Source organism: Rousettus aegyptiacus, unplaced genomic scaffold, assembly GCF_014176215.1.
Source record: "Rousettus aegyptiacus isolate mRouAeg1 unplaced genomic scaffold, mRouAeg1.p scaffold_m13_p_6, whole genome shotgun sequence".
In the NCBI taxonomy this organism is placed as follows: domain Eukaryota; kingdom Metazoa; phylum Chordata; class Mammalia; order Chiroptera; family Pteropodidae; genus Rousettus; species Rousettus aegyptiacus.
This window is the reverse complement of record NW_023416309.1, coordinates 42,123,699-42,140,271: the sequence shown is the minus strand read 5'-3', so window position 1 is coordinate 42,140,271 and position 16,573 is coordinate 42,123,699. Positions and strand designations below refer to the sequence as shown.

Below are 16,573 nucleotides of genomic sequence, written 5' to 3'. Positions count from 1 at the left end.
AACCGGCCTTCTATAGCATAATGGGGGTCAGGGGAACTTTACGTGTTTGAGTCAGGAGTAGAGTTCAAGGGAAAACGAGGGCTCTGCCAAGTCAGTGCTGCTTGGCCCCCTGTGTCCGTATCCTATGCACACAGTTCCCACACTGTGTACCAAGACACCCCAGGGTGCCTGCCACAGGGAACAGGATCTCTAGGATATTTTAAAATTTTTAGAGATACAGAGATATCTGCCAGACTCTGTGTGAATGACTACTGTTAAGTTACGTGGCTCTAACTACTCAATAAATGGAACTGTTAGTAACTTTTGGCCCATGGTGGGGAGGTGGGGCATTAAAAAAAAAATTGCTGTCATTTAGAATGGGAAAACTGAGAAAGTTTGGGAATCTCTGTCATATGCAAAAGCATATATCATGAAAATGGTTTGGGGGGTTCCCGGAGCAGGGGACTGCTTAAAGCTGAGGGCCCCCCTCTACGCACCTGTGCTCACCTGCCCTCAATCCCTTGCACAGTGTTTGGCATGCAGAACAATCTGGCCCCCAGCTCCTCTGCCCTGTCCCACGGCGCAGCCACCACCTCCACAGGTCAGTAACTGAGGTTTGGAGCCTAGGGGCTGGGAAGTAATGTCTCTTTGCAGCGATAACTCACAATACCCCTTTACAACAACAGGATCAGAGGGACTGAAATGTCGCTAAAAATCAATCAGCCTTTCCCGCCGAAGAAACAGCCCTCCCCCTCCCCCACCCCCCACCCTAGAGTAACCAGCCTCCATCATAGGTTGGCTCAGACATAAGTGAACCCTCAGGGGAGCATTGCTGTGGGGCATCACCTGTATATCCCTGTGTCTCACTGCTGTCCCTGACAGCCCACTGTCACCGCAAGTCAATCAGCTGGCTGATGTTACCGTGTACCCTCTGTGTGAACCTGGGGCCGGGGGAACAGAAGAAGCATGAGCCTCAGCCCTGGCCTTCACCTTACTTGCTGTTCAGTTGCTTCCTTTTAAGTTGAAAGTCTAACACACATGAAACAGTCAGAAAATCCCATAAAACAACATGAATCAAGTTGTGCAGAGCAGATATTAGGGCTGTTCGGAAGGGAAGGTGATGTGGGAGGGTCTGGGAGAACTTCATGGAGGAGGAGGCCTTTGGATGGTCCTAGAAGGATGAGAATTATACTAAGAAAGTTCCATCTAAACTCTCACTGCCGCCTCCATGGCCGGAGAGAGTTGATTTCGATATTCATTTTTCTTTATTTTGTTATTCATTATTGTTATTCGTTATTACTGGCATCCGCTCACCTGGAGAGGCTACCTGACTGGCAGGGCTAGTCAAGCTGCTTCTCAGTTGCGGGGAGCCGCCCTCCCACACGGGTGCCTCTGCTCAGTGGTTCCTCTCTTGCAGCATATGGTGTGAAGAAAAACGTACCCCACAACCCTGCTGTTGTGAGTACCGGAGTGTCCACCTCTTCCGGTGAGTGCTGTCCCAGGGTGTGGTGTGTCCGGGGGCACACCACGGCACAGGGAGAATTGCCACACAGCGATACATGGTGTATGGGATGAGAGAATATACCCCATTGGTGGCCTAAGGTCTGCAAATGAGACCCACCCCAATGGCCTCTCGGTTATTTCCAGGAGTGAGTAGAGATGAGCATCCTCCTGACCTTACCTTGACCTTCCTGTCCAAGGGAGGCAAGAAACGCCACCCTCTATATCTGCCTAGGGTCAGACACTTACACCCAGGCCTCGGCCTTGCCTGGAAGCCCCTGACTTGCTCCTGTTACACGTCATCTGTCACAAAAGCCAGGGAGCCACTCGCTCAAAGCTGCCACACCTTCCCTGCTCTCTGTAGAATATTTATCTAATTGGGCTCATGGCTATTACCTCCATTGTTCTGATCCTAGTGCATTTTCTTCCATTCGACAATTCATTAATTCAAAAAATACTTAGCGAACACCTGCTTGTATGAGACTGTTCTAAGCACCTGGAGCGCAGATGTGAACAAGGCGGGAGAGATTCCTGCCCTTGCCAGGCTGATAATTGCAATAGAAGAGGCAAAATGCACAAGATAATTGGGATGAAAGAAATAGGTGAGGTGGTAGAGAAGGGGGTGTGTATGTTAGACAGTACCCCTGCCCCAGACACTGGCACTTGACACCTGAAGGATAGAAATGGACCCACCAAGTTAATTAAAGAAGGGCCTGCCTGACAAGGGGGTACTTTTTGCCCATTCACAAAAGATCCCGTAATGTCCAGGCAAGAGGCAGCCACATACACCAGCTGTACAGCGCTTCTGACATCAACCCAACCTCCTCATCACCAGGCCCAGCCAGGAGGGGAGGGTATCTTTGGTCCCCAGTATGCTTCTCAGTAGCTACAGTTACAAAGGCGACAGATACACCCACTAACCTCTCTCTTCCTCCCTACCCTGCTCTTCTTGCTCTTTCTTTTCTGGTCACTTCTTCCCTCTTCCTTCTCTTGGCACCTTTTCTTTCTTCCTCACCCACTTCTTTCCTCTCCAGCCTGTACCACAAATGTCCAGAATGATGAGACACTCTTGCACAAAGACTGTAAATTCCTGATCCTGGAGAAAGATAATGTGCCTGCCAAGAAGGAGATGGAGCTGCTGATCATGACCAAGGACAGCGGGAAGGTCTTCACTGCCTCCCCCGCCAGTGTTGCCGCAAGTACGCAGGAGCCACCGTGACTCAGGTTTCGGGAGAAAGTGACGAGACTGAACGTCCTAGCAAGACAGTTTGAGATGTTTTAACAACGATAGCATAGTCATCCCATTCAAAGGGAAAATTTCTGCCTGAATAGGGTATCCCAAGGTCTTTCCAGACAAGCTAGGAAAATTCTGGAAAAAAGCTCCCAGAGGGGTCTTTGGCAACAATAGCAAGACTCCCAACTACTAGCACAGATCAGAGGATTAACCCCTGAAAAACTGGGTCCTTTTCCTACCGGGCTAACCACTACCTCCCTAAGCAGGAGAAGACGTGAGGCCGGGGTGGGGAGTGGGGAGAGAATATCTCAGATCATCATGGCTTTTGTGCACAGCTTCGTTTTCAGAGGACACCCTAAAAAAGGAAAAGCAAGCTGCCTACGCCTCCGAAACCAGCCTACTACTGGACGCTAATGGTAAGATCAAACGGGGTCGCTGTCTACCTTGCCCTCGGCCAATCCACATGTCATTTATTTATTTGTCTTTTGAGACCTCACTACCTGAAGTCTGGTCCCTGGACCAGCAGCAGTGGCAACACCTGGGAGCATGTCAGAAATGCATTCTCCCAGGCCCTAGGCCAGACCTGCTGAGTCAGGGGCTGCATTTTAACAAGTTTCCCAGTTGATTCACACACGCATATTATTGAAGCAAAAGTCTTCTGTGTCTAAAGTCGACAGTGATATTTTTTCATCTTATTTGTCCTCCCTTAATTTTCAGAACTAACAGAAAAATAATTTTGCAAGGCACTTGCTAGCTTTATTTTTTTTCTTCCCAAATGGCTGAATTTTCTCCTGAATAAGCACATTTCTTCACTGCTCTCGGTCCCGTACAATCTCTCCAAATCACTGATTTTAGGGAGATCATTAAAGGAAGGGAAAAATTACATCAGAGAATATATTTTAGATAAATGCAAATGAAAGCAGCTATAATCCTGAGAATTCCTGACCCTAAGTCTTCTAAGTTAGTGGTTCCATACATTCTAGGGGTGGAGGTGGGGCTGTGGAGCCAAAAGACCCTTTCAGAATCTGATGAAAGCTGTAAACAATTTTCCCAGAAAATTCCGCACACGTCTACAAACACTCAATGGTCAAATAGCATCAGGGACTCACCAACAGTCCTGCTCCAAGCCCACCCTTGCCATCCGATTCCCTCCACCCCAGGTTAGGAACCTGCATTCAAAGTCCCTTAACCAAGAAATCAAGAGTCATTTCTCACAAGTACATTTATTGTTTGAAAGCAAAGGTCACCCCTACCATGGTCCTTTGAAAATGTCTTAGGCTTTAAAGTTTTCAGGCCACAAGAGGGTTATAACACTGCTTTAGTCCACCATTAATTGTTTGCCAAGTCACATCGACATCAATGTAATTATTGCAAATATCAGATCAGTGAAAAGTGAGTTAGTGGCTATTCCTGAATTTTGCTGTTCTTCAAGGTGCCTGGGTGCTGGGGGATAGAGGGGTCAGGATGTCTACCTAAAGCCCAGCCTAAAATCTACACACAGGCTGTCTTGTGGTCTCCTCACACTTAAAAGCTCAGGTCAAAACCTGTGACCTTGGTGTTTATCTTTCAGGAGATGTGAAGACTGTGTCCACGAAGGGCAAGACCACCTCAGCAGGTAGGTGAGAAGGTGGTCCCTAGGGACAGGAGCCCATAAAGCTAGTTATAGTGACTGGAACAAACAAGGCTCCCTAGGCTGGAGCCATGTACCCCTGAGCCACCCAACTCTAAAGAGTGTCCCTGAAGGCTCGAAGGGAGCAGGGTACAGGGTGGCTAAGGGCATAGGCTGGGGGACAGAGTGGGCTGCAAAAGAAGCTCGGTTCAGGGAACATTACTCACAGCTTCCCCCAGCACACACTGCTAGGCACCTCCCACCTCCCCCAGGTCCAGGGTCTCCCCACGTAGCAGGAGCAACACAACAGGGCTGCTGTTGTCTCACCACCCCCCACACATACACAGGCTTCAGGTGGCTAAGACCACACATATCTCCAGCCCGCTACACTTTCCTCACCTGTGCCTGTAGCCTTGTGAGAGAGGCAGATCGAAGGTTATCACTCCGTTTTAGATACTAAAAACGCTTTTTGCCAAAAAAAAAAAAAAAAATTGCTATGTATCCCTTAAGTGCTGAGTCTAATTCTAGGAACCTGGGGATTAGAAAGAAAGAGCTGTGACTACTGAGACGTGGAGATGGGAACGCCTTAGGTCTCAGCCTCTAAATAAAATGCAGGAGCTTGCGGCAGATCAGGATTCATTATCAAGATTTTTAAACATAGCGCTGCATGCTACATCCTCTGTTAATGATTAGACATGCCTTATTTTATTCAACGATGGTCCTTTGCAGTAGGTAATCTTTTAACTATGTTTTATAAAAACGGGAAACAGAAGTTAAGTGGCCTTCTCAGGGTCATGCCGCTCAAGCCCAGGCTTGTCAGACTTCTGCTCTTCCCTAGCCAGGGCCCTGTGTTCTTTCCAGGAGCCAGCCTCATCCCTCACGGGGCTGCAGAGGAACCGGAAAGCCCACTCACGTTTACTTAGGCCCACAGGAAGTCATCAAAAGCTAGAGCATTTGGAGGGAAAAGGGCAAGAGCCATTTGCATTCACTTTTCCCCTCCCCTCTCCTCCACAGACATCCACGGCTATGACCGACATAATGGTGGCAGTGGCATTAAAGGCGGCGGTGCTGGCGGTGGTGTTGGCGGCGGTGCTGGCGGGGGCCCGTGGGGGGCAGCCCCATCCTGGTGCCCCTGTGGCTCCTGCTGCAGCTGGTGGAAATGGCTGCTGGGCCTGCTGCTCACCTGGCTGCTACTCCTGGGGCTGCTCTTCGGCCTCATTGCCCTGGGTACGTGGCAATGGTGGCAGAGCGGTTGACCCCACTGCCCATTCAAGGGAAAGCAATCATGAGTGTCCCAAGCGCTGGGGCTCAGGGACCCTACATCAGCAATACAGACCCCTTATTACTGCAGATGAGGAAACCAAGACTCCAGGAGGCAGCTGGCCAAGGTCCCACGGCCACCTAATGAGAGAGCTGAGACTCTAAATGCAGCTGCTTGTTCCCAGGCCTCTGTCCTCGCAGCAAGTGCCCTAAGCACCTGGCTGCCATTAGCAGTCAGGCCATCCCTTCTAGTTGCCTTTTCACCCTCCCTGCTCTGCTGGCTCACACACCGGCTCCCAGGTAGAATGAGGGCCGGCTCTGTCACCATCCCAGATGAGAAGACTGACCCTTGGGCCAGGTTTCTTTAAGGCTCGGTGACAATTTTCAGTAGCTAATCCCACTGGTAGCCACAACAGATTGCCTCCATGTAAGAATTCTGGCAAAATGTCCCCAATGGCACGAAGAAGCCGTCACAGACCCCAGAGCCCCCATTTCAGGCTTCCCGCGAGGAGCGAGCGTGTGCCGGGAAGGCCCCGGCTCTGTCCCCCGGCTGACGCGGCCGGTCTGCCTGCCACTTCAGGGGAGCAGGTGAGGAAGCTGAAAGCTCGCGTGGATGAGCTGGAGCGAACCCGGAGCTCGGTGGAGCTGTACAAGGAGAAGATGGCGGAGAGGAGCAGCAAGGACCGGCTGCAGGGCGCAGCGCCCGGGGCGGGCGCGGACCTGGGGAAGTACGGGCTGGACGGCCACAGTCAGGAGGTCCTCTGGCTGTTCGTGAGGGACAAGCTGATGACCGAGCAAGAAAACGGTGAGCCCGCCGCAGGGCGAAGGGCGGCCTGCTCCCGCTTCCTGCTCCTGGGCCTGTGGGTGGCGCGGTGCTGGCCCACAGGGGTCTCTCCCTCCTCCGCACTCGGCCCTCTCCATCGTCCTGGGAGGGAGGACCAGTACCATCAGCCCATTTTACTGTTGGGAAACGGAGACCTGAGAGACTTGCCCGAGATCACACAACCAGCACGTTTCAGAATCTGGCCGCTAGTCCTGGCCTGGGTCTCCTCGCGGTCTCTAGTCCTGGCCTGGGTCTCCTCCCGGTCTCTAGTCCTGGCCTGGGTCTCCTCGCGGTCTCTAGTCCTGGCCTGGGTCTCCTCCCGGTCTACCGCGGCAACCAGCTTCGTGCGTGTGTCACACAGACGTCCACCTAACTCAGGGTTCGTTTTCTCTTCCAGGCAATCTCCGAGGAAGCCCAGGCCCCAAAGGTATGGCAGTAGATTGAATCCTCGCCCTGCTCTCATTTCCTGTGCTTGGAGCCGGGTTTTCCGGGTGGATTGGAAAACTTTTTTTTACAACTTGAAGGATGCGTGGTGGAAAGATCTTATGGTATCTGTTGGGAGGGTTGAGAATTTCCTTTACAATCAAAATATCTTAGGATGGGAAGGGACCTGAGCCATCCTCTAAGAGGGGCCCAGCCACATGCCCAGGTGACACAAACTCCACACCCAACTCACCTCGAATTGCAGTGCACCTGCTGTCAGCTGGTCTTAAAATACCAGGAGAGAACAGCCCTTGGGTTCTCACCTAGTCACAATTTTTATCTTTCTGATTTTAGGTGACATGGGAAGTCAAGGACCTAAAGGTAAATACAACATAGAGATTTTCACCTTAAATATCAGTGAGGGTTGACAGTTTAAAGTACTCACTGAGTGTCAGAGAAGCCACCTCACACTCTCCCTGGCCATCTCCCCTCTGCGGTAAGACCCATGAATTGCACGGCTGCCTGCAGACCCTTGGGCTTTTGGGGGCGGAGGCAGAAGCCTTCACGACAGAGCAGGGTTCTACATCTCTGGGGTGGCACTGTCCTTCACCCCTTCTCAGGGCTCCAGGGACTCCCAGAACAAGGCCCCTGAGGTGGCCTGCTTTGAGGGCCTGCATTTCCCCCAGCTCCAAGGGGGAAGCCTGAGGGCCTGTTACTACACAACTCCCCAACCCTACCCCACCCACAGATTGCTGGGCCCTGCCGGGAATCCCATGCTCCCGAATCAGACACTCTGGGGCTTGACCCCTCTCCCCCTGGGGTTTTAATTCTGATGAATCAGGTCAGGAGCCACCATTCCAGCTGAGCAGCCTACTCTCAGGGGTCTCAGCAGAGGAAAGCAGGGCAAATAAGGACCCTCTGAGTCCTGTGGGGGGAAATCGGGCAGGAGCACTACCGACTCTCTTCAGGGGCAGGCAGGACAAAGTAGTCAGAGAAAAAGGAGCCCCCACAATGTTAGTTGGGGGACAATCTTGTGCCCATTTGTGTGGCACGCACTTACGTGCTGTAGGAAACAGATCTATTTCTCAGAAAAGTGGTTTGGCAATCAATGGGACAGGCGCATGGGTGGGAGGAAGAGGGTTCCCATCCCAGTGAGCACAGCAGCGCCCCTTGATCCAGCTGAGTGGGGTTTGCAAACTTCAGTGCATGGGAGAATTGCCAGAGGATTTCAGGCCCTACTCCCAGAGCCTCAGATTCAGCAGGTGTGGATGGGTGGGTGGAGCCAGGAGTCTGCAGTCTTAATCACCCCAGGTGGTTCTGAGGCCAGGGGCACCCAGTTTATTCTAAGTAGTGGCCCCTTTAGGCGGTTTCCAGAGTCCTATGGCTGATTTCTCTCTCTCATCTCTTTTCCCGCAGGAGAGCGAGGGCTCCCTGGGACTCCAGGTGCGTAACCTCTGATGGCGTGGCAGGTATTGCAGGCTCCTTGGTCCCGGCTCCCAGGTTCCAGGAGGAATACAGGGCTGAGGTATTCTTGTTGTATCTACAGGTATCCCTGGGATCTTGGGCCACCCAGGTCCAGAAGGACCGAAAGGACAAAAAGGCAACGTGGGTAAGAATTGCTTTTTCCATTCACTGTTTTTCCTTCCATCCTTCCTCTCACCCTCTTTTCTTCCTCCCTCCCTCCCCCTCTCCCTCCTGTTCTTCTTTCCTTCCCTCTGTCTTTCCATAAACATTTATTAAGTGCCTGTCATATGTTGGGGGGACATTGGCAAACAAACAGAAAAACCCCTACTTACATTTGCGTAGGAAAGACAATAGACATGATAAATAAGTAAAATACACAGCAGGATAGGAGCTGGCTTGGAAATGGGCAAGACAGAGCCTGGTGGGACATTGGGAGTCCTGAGGGGGTCATTTAAAATCGGGCCACCAGGGAAGGCCTCACTGAGAAAGCACCATGTGAGCAAAGACTTGAAGTGGGTGGGGGAGCCCGGCATGAGATCTTGGGGAAACGTCCCAGGCAGAGGGAGCAGCCTCGGCCCCAGGGCAAAGGCTGGCCTGGTCAGGCAGCAGTGAGGAGGAGGAGGAGGAGGAGGAGGAGGCCTCAGCAGGGTCCCAGGAGGGAGGAGGCAAGTCCAGGGGAAGGGTAGTGGGTGAGTAAGGCTGAATGCATGGGGCCTTGGAGGCCCCTGTAAGGACTTCAGCATTTTCTCCCAGTGAAATGAGAAGCCACTTGCAAGTTTGGAGCAAGGGTGAGACATAAGCCTCTCTCACTACGGTTTCTGAGTTGAGCCTGGGCCACAGCGGCGAGGGGAGGTGCAGGGGACCAGCACAGAGGCTCCAGGCAGGAGTCCCGCCAGCAAGACGCTGCCTGTGGAGCCCTCGGCTGTGGCACAGTCTCCTAACTCCGATACGGCCATTTCTGTTTCTAGGAGAGCCCGGCATGGAGGGACCTATGGGCCAGAGAGGACGTGAAGGCCCCATGGGACCTCGCGGTGAACCAGGGCCGCCTGGGATGGGAGAGAAAGGGGACAGAGGTAAGAAACAATTTGTTCACCATGATTCCTTCTTATATCTTTCTCCTACCTTTATTTCACTAGCATTCGCAGGGCACCTTGAGCCAAGGTCTGTGCCTGGCCCTGTGGAAACAGTGATCTAATGAGGGCCGAGGGCCAGGCTGCAGGTCCAGGCCTCAGGCTAAGAAGCCGGGGGTGCTCGGAACCTTGGAGAACACAGGGAAGGGGCTTCCTGAGCTGGGTGGGGAGGAGCCAGGGCTGAGGGGATTGTTGGTGGCAGGACAGGGCCAGACGGAAGGCGGAGTGGGGTTCAGACCCTGGAGGCTCTCCTGGCTGGAGCTAGTCAAGGAAGACGGCCCAGAAAGTCCAAGACAAAGGCTTTGTCCTGGAGGGACAATTTCACAATTAGATTATTGACTATAAGTCTGTTTGTATCAGGAGAAACCAGAAATCTGTCAACACTAACAGATTATGAACTAGAAGCTTTATTTCTTTCTCTTAAAATATTGCTCGAGAAAACAACAAATGTTAATACTGAGTACCTGCTGGGTGCCAGGCTTCATGGAGTGTACAGGCTCTGGAAGGAGAGACTAGTGTTTTGTTAATTCATGGCCTCGGGGAGGTACCAAATGGCTCAGAGGCCACTGGCAGGGCAGGAACCATCCTCCAAATGACACCACCAGGCTGGGTGGCCGATCAAACTTGGGGGACTCTCTCAGAGCGTTCGTTTCTCCCCAGGGCCTGCTGGTGAACCCGGTGTTCAGGGCCTACCTGGTGTCCCAGGTTCTGTGGGTGCCAAAGGTAAGTCAAGAGCCCGGGGTGGTACCCAAGTTTGCTGTGTCCAGGATGGATTACAGAGGTCCAGGCACTGAGATCTCAGACAGCCCAAAGCCTCTGCCCAAGGCCTGTGCATGGATGATGGGCCCAGGGAAAGTCCCTCCACAAGACAGTCCCTGGGGGTCAGAACTGGAGCCATGGTGGATTTAGGGCCATGTTTCCTTCTGTCTTCGTTGGCCCCATTGTGTGACCACCGAGTGGGTGAACGAATCAGGAAATCAGTAGTTGTGCCTGACTGGGACCTAGGTGCACATATTAGAAATAAATATGTCTTGACAACCAACGAGTATCGAGCTGTCTCAGTGTGATGCCCATCTGGTCACCTCTCTTCCCTCCCCCCGCCCCAGCCCAAACGTCTTACTCTGGCCTGAGAGGAACAGGGGTCTCTTGATCCCACCAGCTGCCACTTCCTCCTTGAGGGGGACTTCGCATTGGACTTGGGTCATTGTGGACCCACTGGCTCTGGGGTCTTAGCAAGAACCCATATTGTGTGGGTGACATCCATATACACAGCTCTTACCAGAAAGTAAACTCTCGCCCCTCTGCTTGACCTTCACCATGAGGTCAGATGTCTCTGGCCTATACCTGCTCTTCTGATAATTCCTTTGTTGTTCTTCTCAGGTGCCAGTGGTTCTCCTGGCCCACAAGGTCCCCCAGGTAAGTGAGCTTTTTCATATAAACAGATGCTATTTCTGGGGCAAAGAAAGGGATGCTAAAAGGGAAAACAAACATTTTAAATGCAAAAGAAGCAATTATAAAGAGAGCCTCTTGGAGGTACAAAACTCACTGTGTCCCCAATGGCCGAGGCCCTGTACCAGGGGTCCTATGAGAGCAATTCTGACATGGCCTGGTCAGCAGCAAGCACTTCCCACCCTGCCTTCGCCCTAGCAGGCGCCTGCCTGTACCTCATCCCTTAGGCCAGAGCTTGTCCTGCTCTCCTGAGGATCTCAGTCTACAGCCCACACTGTAACGCAGGGTAGTGTCTCTGCCAGGATCCCTTGAGGTGTCCTTATGCCCAGGGCCTGGTAATCACAGGGCCTAAGAACCTGGACCAGGCTGATGTAGAGGGGGCATGGGGAGGAGTCTGAGGAAGACGGGTGTGTGTCTGTGTGCACGTGTGTACGTGTGTGTGTGTGCCTGCATGTGCTCGCATGTGTGCCTGGCCCTTCCAGAGCTGGGGCACTCACTCTCCTACATGGCTTCCTCTGTTTGCAGGCCCTGTAGGTCTCCAAGGGCTCCGAGGTGAAGTGGGACTCCCTGGTGTCAAAGGTAAGCTAGAAGGAGGGATCAGGGGAGGGGATGGCACCCTGTAGGTGCTGCTCACTCAAGAAGAGGATCAGTGGGGGCGGGGGGCCAGCAAGGGTCTGATGGGCACAAGCAACAGCCTGTGCAGGCTGACGAGTGCATGAGGAGGCGGAGTGGCTGAGGCCGTGGGGTTGCGGGCCTGTCTTCAGACACAGAGCGCTGCTCTTCTTGGTCTCCCTTGCCAAGGCTCTTTACACCAAGTTGTCCATACCCCTTTTCAGGTGACAAAGGACCTATGGGACCACCAGGACCCAAAGGTATGTTGCTCCTGCTGCTAGCCGCTCGTACATTACCAGAGTCTGCCTGACTCCTGGGAACCCAAATGTGACCCCGGCCCCAGGGCCCAAGAATGCAGACGACTCTGGCTCTTGGCCCCTGGAGCTGAGTGGGATCTGAGAGGACATCCTAGTGCAACCTCTCAGATATGGAAACTGAGGCACAAAGAGAGGACACAAAGCATCAACATGACAGAGCTGCGCTTGGGTGGCCCTCGGGGTAACAAGGGTAAACAATGAGGTCCTCCTTGTCGGTTCTCCTTGTGCCCAAGCGCCCACTGTATGCCAGCAAAGGCTCGGAGCAGTTTAAGGGTGGGACCCGACCCCAAGGGACATCAAAGTGTCCCTTTGGCTTCACGAATGACAAGTTCTCTCCAGCATTCTGCTGGCTGTAGTTTCCAGGTGCATTAACTCTCCTACCAGGTGTCAGGGGTCTGGTGCCCCTCTTACTGGGTGAGAATGTCATCCTTGCTCCTGACTGACTAATACTTTCTACCCTACCCCCACCCCATTTTTGTTTTAGGTGACCAGGGCGAGAAAGGACCACGAGGCCTCACAGGTCAGTCCTACACGGGAATCCACTTTGATCATTAAAGGAATTTCTAAATCTATCAGGCAGTGGAAGTAGAAAAAAATACAAAAGTGTGAAACAAAATCTCTGTCTAAAAACTTTCAGAGAACTTGTAATCTAGGAAAATCACAAGATGAAATAGAGCGCTGAACGGAGTATAAGCCAGCATCGAGATGTACAGTCCACACAGGAAATGTTTAGGGCAGAAAGGGAATTCATGATTATCTGATTCTTTTTGGTGAATCCAGTTGAGAAAATTAAGCTCTTCCCAAAGCAGCAGAGAGTTTGCATTGCGTGCACCCCCTCATTCACTCACCTCCTGCCAACTTGCATGATTAAAAAGGAAATTAATAGTAACAATACTTGTGCCTTCGAGGGGCAGCTCTCTGTTGCCAAGAAAGCAAGACTTATACATCCTCCTTTAGACCAGGCATGGCTCTGGGCCAGACCTTGGCTGCTGCCAAGGGGCCACTGACCGTAGAATCTAAGCAGACGCTGCATCCCCAACATTCGGTTGGCACCCCAAGCTGATCTGGTTGGGGAGGCGGCGGGCTTGGGGTGGGCAGGGAGGACGCGGCGTCCCACCACTGCCAAGGACGTGAAGTTTGGAAGCCTCCAACCGGCCGTCCCGCTTCCTTTGCAGGTGAGCCCGGCTTGAGAGGTCTGCCTGGCGCCGTGGGCGAGCCTGGAGCTAAAGGGGCAATGGGTGAGTGTCCCGAAGGAGCGAACACAGCGAGTCTGCCCCATTCGGGTCATTGTCATGGCTCTAGGGTTGAGATACTTCTAGAGCCGCTTCTTCTGTTCTCTTATCTGCCTGACCCCTAGTACAGGCTCCATTTACAGGTCGTTCCTGGGCCTTCACAACTCTTGGGGCTCAGAGAGTGGCAACCGTCACTGTGGATTTCCCACTGCTGAGGTGGGGGGAGGGGGCTATGGGGGGTATGGCAGGACACGGCCTCCACCCTGCTCTCTGCCTTTAAGCCACCCAGGCCCCAAGGGAGGACAGGAAGGTGTTGGGGTCTTTTGGAACCCATGATATTCCTTAATACTCCAGAGCTGGTCTCACAGCCAGATCTAGGGTTCAACTCTTTTGCTGACCTTTACCAAGGGACCTGGGAGCCAGGACATGGGAGCTGGCTAAGGACCCCCAGAAGGCCAGGCATTTAGTAGTACTGAGTCCCAGAAGGGTTTAAGCCCCATCAATGGTGAATGAAATATATTCACTTTCTCATTCATTTAACAAACTACCAGGAAGTGTTGACTGCATGAAGGTTGCCTAGGTGGACAAGTAAGATGCTTCACTTCCCTGGAAGGGAGATAAAGCCTATATGGGGTGTCAAGTGCCACAAAAAGCACAGCGTGCTAGGGGGATACACAGGGAGATTTCTTCCAGCCAGAGAATGAAGGTGGTGGCATTTCAGATTGTCCTAAAAAGTAAGAAAGATTTTAATCATGATCAATTTGGAAACTTCCATGCAGAGACAACAGCATGAGGGAGGGAAGACAAGGATTTGGGGAAAGGCAAGACTTGGTCCCAGAAGGACCTCAGAGAGGTTGGGATAATGCCCAGGGCAGAAGGGACAAGGACTTGGAGGAGCTTGACTTGCAGGACTTCGAGTACCTGAGGCAGACATTGATTGAGCATCCGGTGTGTGCTGCGTCCTGCAAAGGGCACTGGAGATGCAGTGAGGCGTTGTTGAGCAGCTCTTAACGGGAAAATAAACACTGGTTTAGGAGAAGAGGGCAGGGAGACAGCTGCATCCAGGTGATGTGGCAGAGACCAGGCTTTCTCCGCCTTGGATGGCTAGAGGAAGGGCCCATGGGCCCTGCCTGGGAGACACCCTGATGTGAGGCTGCTGGGCTGGAGAGGGAGGGCGTCCCAGAAGTAGCTCCCGGAGTCACTGACGCACTGTGGTTCTGCTTCCCTAGGCCCCGCTGGCCCCGACGGACACCAAGGCCCAAGAGGTTGGTCACTGGTCGGCTCCCCTCCCTCTCCCTGCCTCCCCTGCCTGCCACCGCCTGCCTTGCCCACATCCCCTAATCATCACACCAGAGGGGCATGTGTCATGTAGAAATATGCGGAGTCCAGGTCTTGTTAGTGTTCTCCTCCCCACCTGCCTGCAAGTCACTGGGTTAAACCCTGAAGAAAGCATCGACTAAGATGTGCCGGCCCGTTCAGCTTTCCCAGAAGGAAAACATTTGCATGTTGGTCATGCTCTCTCTAGGCGAACAAGGTCTCACAGGGATGCCTGGGACCCGAGGCCAACCAGGACCTGCTGGAGACCCAGGAAAGCCAGGTACCAGAGTGGGAAGAGGGAGCCGTGACCTTGCTGTGTGTGTGTGTGTGTGTGTGTGTGTGTGTGTGCGCGCGCTGACACCTGAGTCACCAAGTCTGGCAACCGGAAGGAAGACATTAATGGCTGAAAGCAAGGGGTTCGAGGAAGAGGCAAGGAGTCTCTTAAAAATCGCAGAGCTTAGCGCCACCTCAGTGCCTTGCTCCTGTGACCCCCTTCCCCTTCGGTCCACCTCCCCGGGGCTGGCCATGCCTGGACATTCGCCAACAGACAGCCGTCTGAGCAGAGACGCCATTGCTGGCATCTCTGCAAGGGCCCGACAAGAGCAAGATCCTCAGGGCATTGGTGGGAACAGACCAAACCACTTTGAGAGAGCTGTGAGGGGCGAGGTTGTTCGTCAGCAGGCTGTGAGAACCAGGGGGCCCCCTGGCTCCTTTGAGGGGGTGCAGTTGGGGAGCATCAAGGAGGGGACCCAAGGGCATTAGAGGTCAATGAGTGTATGAGATTTCTGGATCCATAGCTCTTAGATGCCAAAGGGTCAGTCGTCCCAAAAGGGCTAGGGACCATTGCCCGGTGGAGCAGCGGGTCGCTTCACCTCCAAGTGTAGGACCTGCTCTCCGGCCAGGGCTGGGGGATCCCAGAGTCTGGTGGCCCCAGACGCAGGGTTTGTCCTCCTGCCCCACCGATCCTTCCTGCTCCTGCAGCCAAGGGTGCGGCTCCTCACCCCTTCAACTCTCCCCTCCTGTGTTTTATTTTCTGTAGGTCTCACAGGACCCCAAGGACCTCAAGGTGAGTCACTGGATCACTCCCGCCTGCAAACGCCACCTGCCGAGCCTCCCATCCCAGCCTTCCTGAGTCCCGCAAGCATCTCTCCTCCAGTCACCTTAGAGTTTCCTCTCCTCCTCCCCTCAGCCTCCCAGCAAAAATGGGTCCAGGTCCTAGTACTGTGAGCCTTGAGAAGCACCTGAGGAAGGAAGTGTCCACAGAACAATCTAGAAAGCCATTCTGGTAGAAGTGAAGTTAGGTCATGTGCCATTTCTGTCTGCCTGCGCCCTGCTCCCTTCAGGCACAGGAATTCCTGTGAGGAGGCTACAGGCCTGGAAGTTCCGGGAGTCCGTGGGCCCCACAGAGGCCCACAGCCACGCTGGGTGGGAGTGGCAGCTTGCCTCACGCAGAAGGGCCCAGTTTCTCTGGGACAGTGTCAGTGTCAAAGTCGGTCCTATAGTTGGACCAGTGCCCACCCATTTGGATTTGAGAAGCTGTCACCACACCCAGACCCAACTCCTAAAGGAAATAAAGCAAAGACGTAAAATGAAATCAAGCAGCAGGTGCCCCGCAACAGATGAGTGCACAGGGATATCCTTCAAATGCTCACTGGTGGAATTCAGCAGACAAAAGCAAGGAGGGGGTGCTGCATGAGCCCTAGGAAGCCTGGCCCCTACTTCCCTACTCTGCAGGAGAGAGGCTGGGGACAGTGGCTGCTTTCCTGGCGGCTGGGGGCTCATAACCCAGAGGGACTGGGATCCCCCAAAGCTGAGCCCATGGGCCTTTGCTTCCCTCAAGCCCAGCTGTTGGCCTGCTTCCTGAGAAGGTGCTCAGAGAAAGAGCCCCCGGTCCCTGCCCCAGGGGCCACCTGAGCTAGAGCAGAAGACCATATGGAGCGCTAGTTACTAGCAGAGGGTCCCTGGAATTGCTGGGCCTTTCTCATCCTGACTGACTTGTTTTCAATCACATCAGGACTTCCTGGGACCCCCGGCCGACCAGGGGCTAAAGGTAAGTGTTTTCCACATTGGATAGTCCTTCTTTCACTAGGCATTTCTGCAGGAAGGGAAGGATTGGCAGGAGGGAAGCCAGAGCCTGGATCAGCAGTGGCATCTAGTGGCTTCAGGGCCAGGTCGTGAGGCCGGGAAGCCAGAGACTTGTTCTGAGCAACAGAGCCCTGAACCC

General features: G+C 53.3%; 1 protein-coding gene across 1 annotated transcript in view; it reads left to right on the top strand.

Moving 5' to 3' along the window:
- The window catches only part of COL17A1 (collagen type XVII alpha 1 chain), a 49,260-nt gene that overhangs the window by 18,752 nt on the left and 13,935 nt on the right, over positions 1 to 16,573 (top strand). Inside the window, exons 12-33 of the mRNA XM_016154459.2 lie at positions 509 to 580; positions 1,397 to 1,465; positions 2,514 to 2,678; positions 3,049 to 3,129; positions 4,284 to 4,328; positions 5,337 to 5,549; positions 6,163 to 6,387; positions 6,803 to 6,832; positions 7,183 to 7,209; positions 8,245 to 8,271; positions 8,375 to 8,437; positions 9,261 to 9,365; positions 10,083 to 10,145; positions 10,803 to 10,838; positions 11,397 to 11,450; positions 11,708 to 11,743; positions 12,285 to 12,320; positions 12,976 to 13,038; positions 14,262 to 14,297; positions 14,558 to 14,629; positions 15,389 to 15,415; positions 16,364 to 16,399. Coding sequence (XP_016009945.2) covers positions 509 to 580; positions 1,397 to 1,465; positions 2,514 to 2,678; positions 3,049 to 3,129; positions 4,284 to 4,328; positions 5,337 to 5,549; positions 6,163 to 6,387; positions 6,803 to 6,832; positions 7,183 to 7,209; positions 8,245 to 8,271; positions 8,375 to 8,437; positions 9,261 to 9,365; positions 10,083 to 10,145; positions 10,803 to 10,838; positions 11,397 to 11,450; positions 11,708 to 11,743; positions 12,285 to 12,320; positions 12,976 to 13,038; positions 14,262 to 14,297; positions 14,558 to 14,629; positions 15,389 to 15,415; positions 16,364 to 16,399 — 1,581 coding nt within the window. The remainder of the gene's footprint in view (positions 1 to 508; positions 581 to 1,396; positions 1,466 to 2,513; positions 2,679 to 3,048; positions 3,130 to 4,283; positions 4,329 to 5,336; positions 5,550 to 6,162; positions 6,388 to 6,802; positions 6,833 to 7,182; positions 7,210 to 8,244; positions 8,272 to 8,374; positions 8,438 to 9,260; positions 9,366 to 10,082; positions 10,146 to 10,802; positions 10,839 to 11,396; positions 11,451 to 11,707; positions 11,744 to 12,284; positions 12,321 to 12,975; positions 13,039 to 14,261; positions 14,298 to 14,557; positions 14,630 to 15,388; positions 15,416 to 16,363; positions 16,400 to 16,573) is intronic.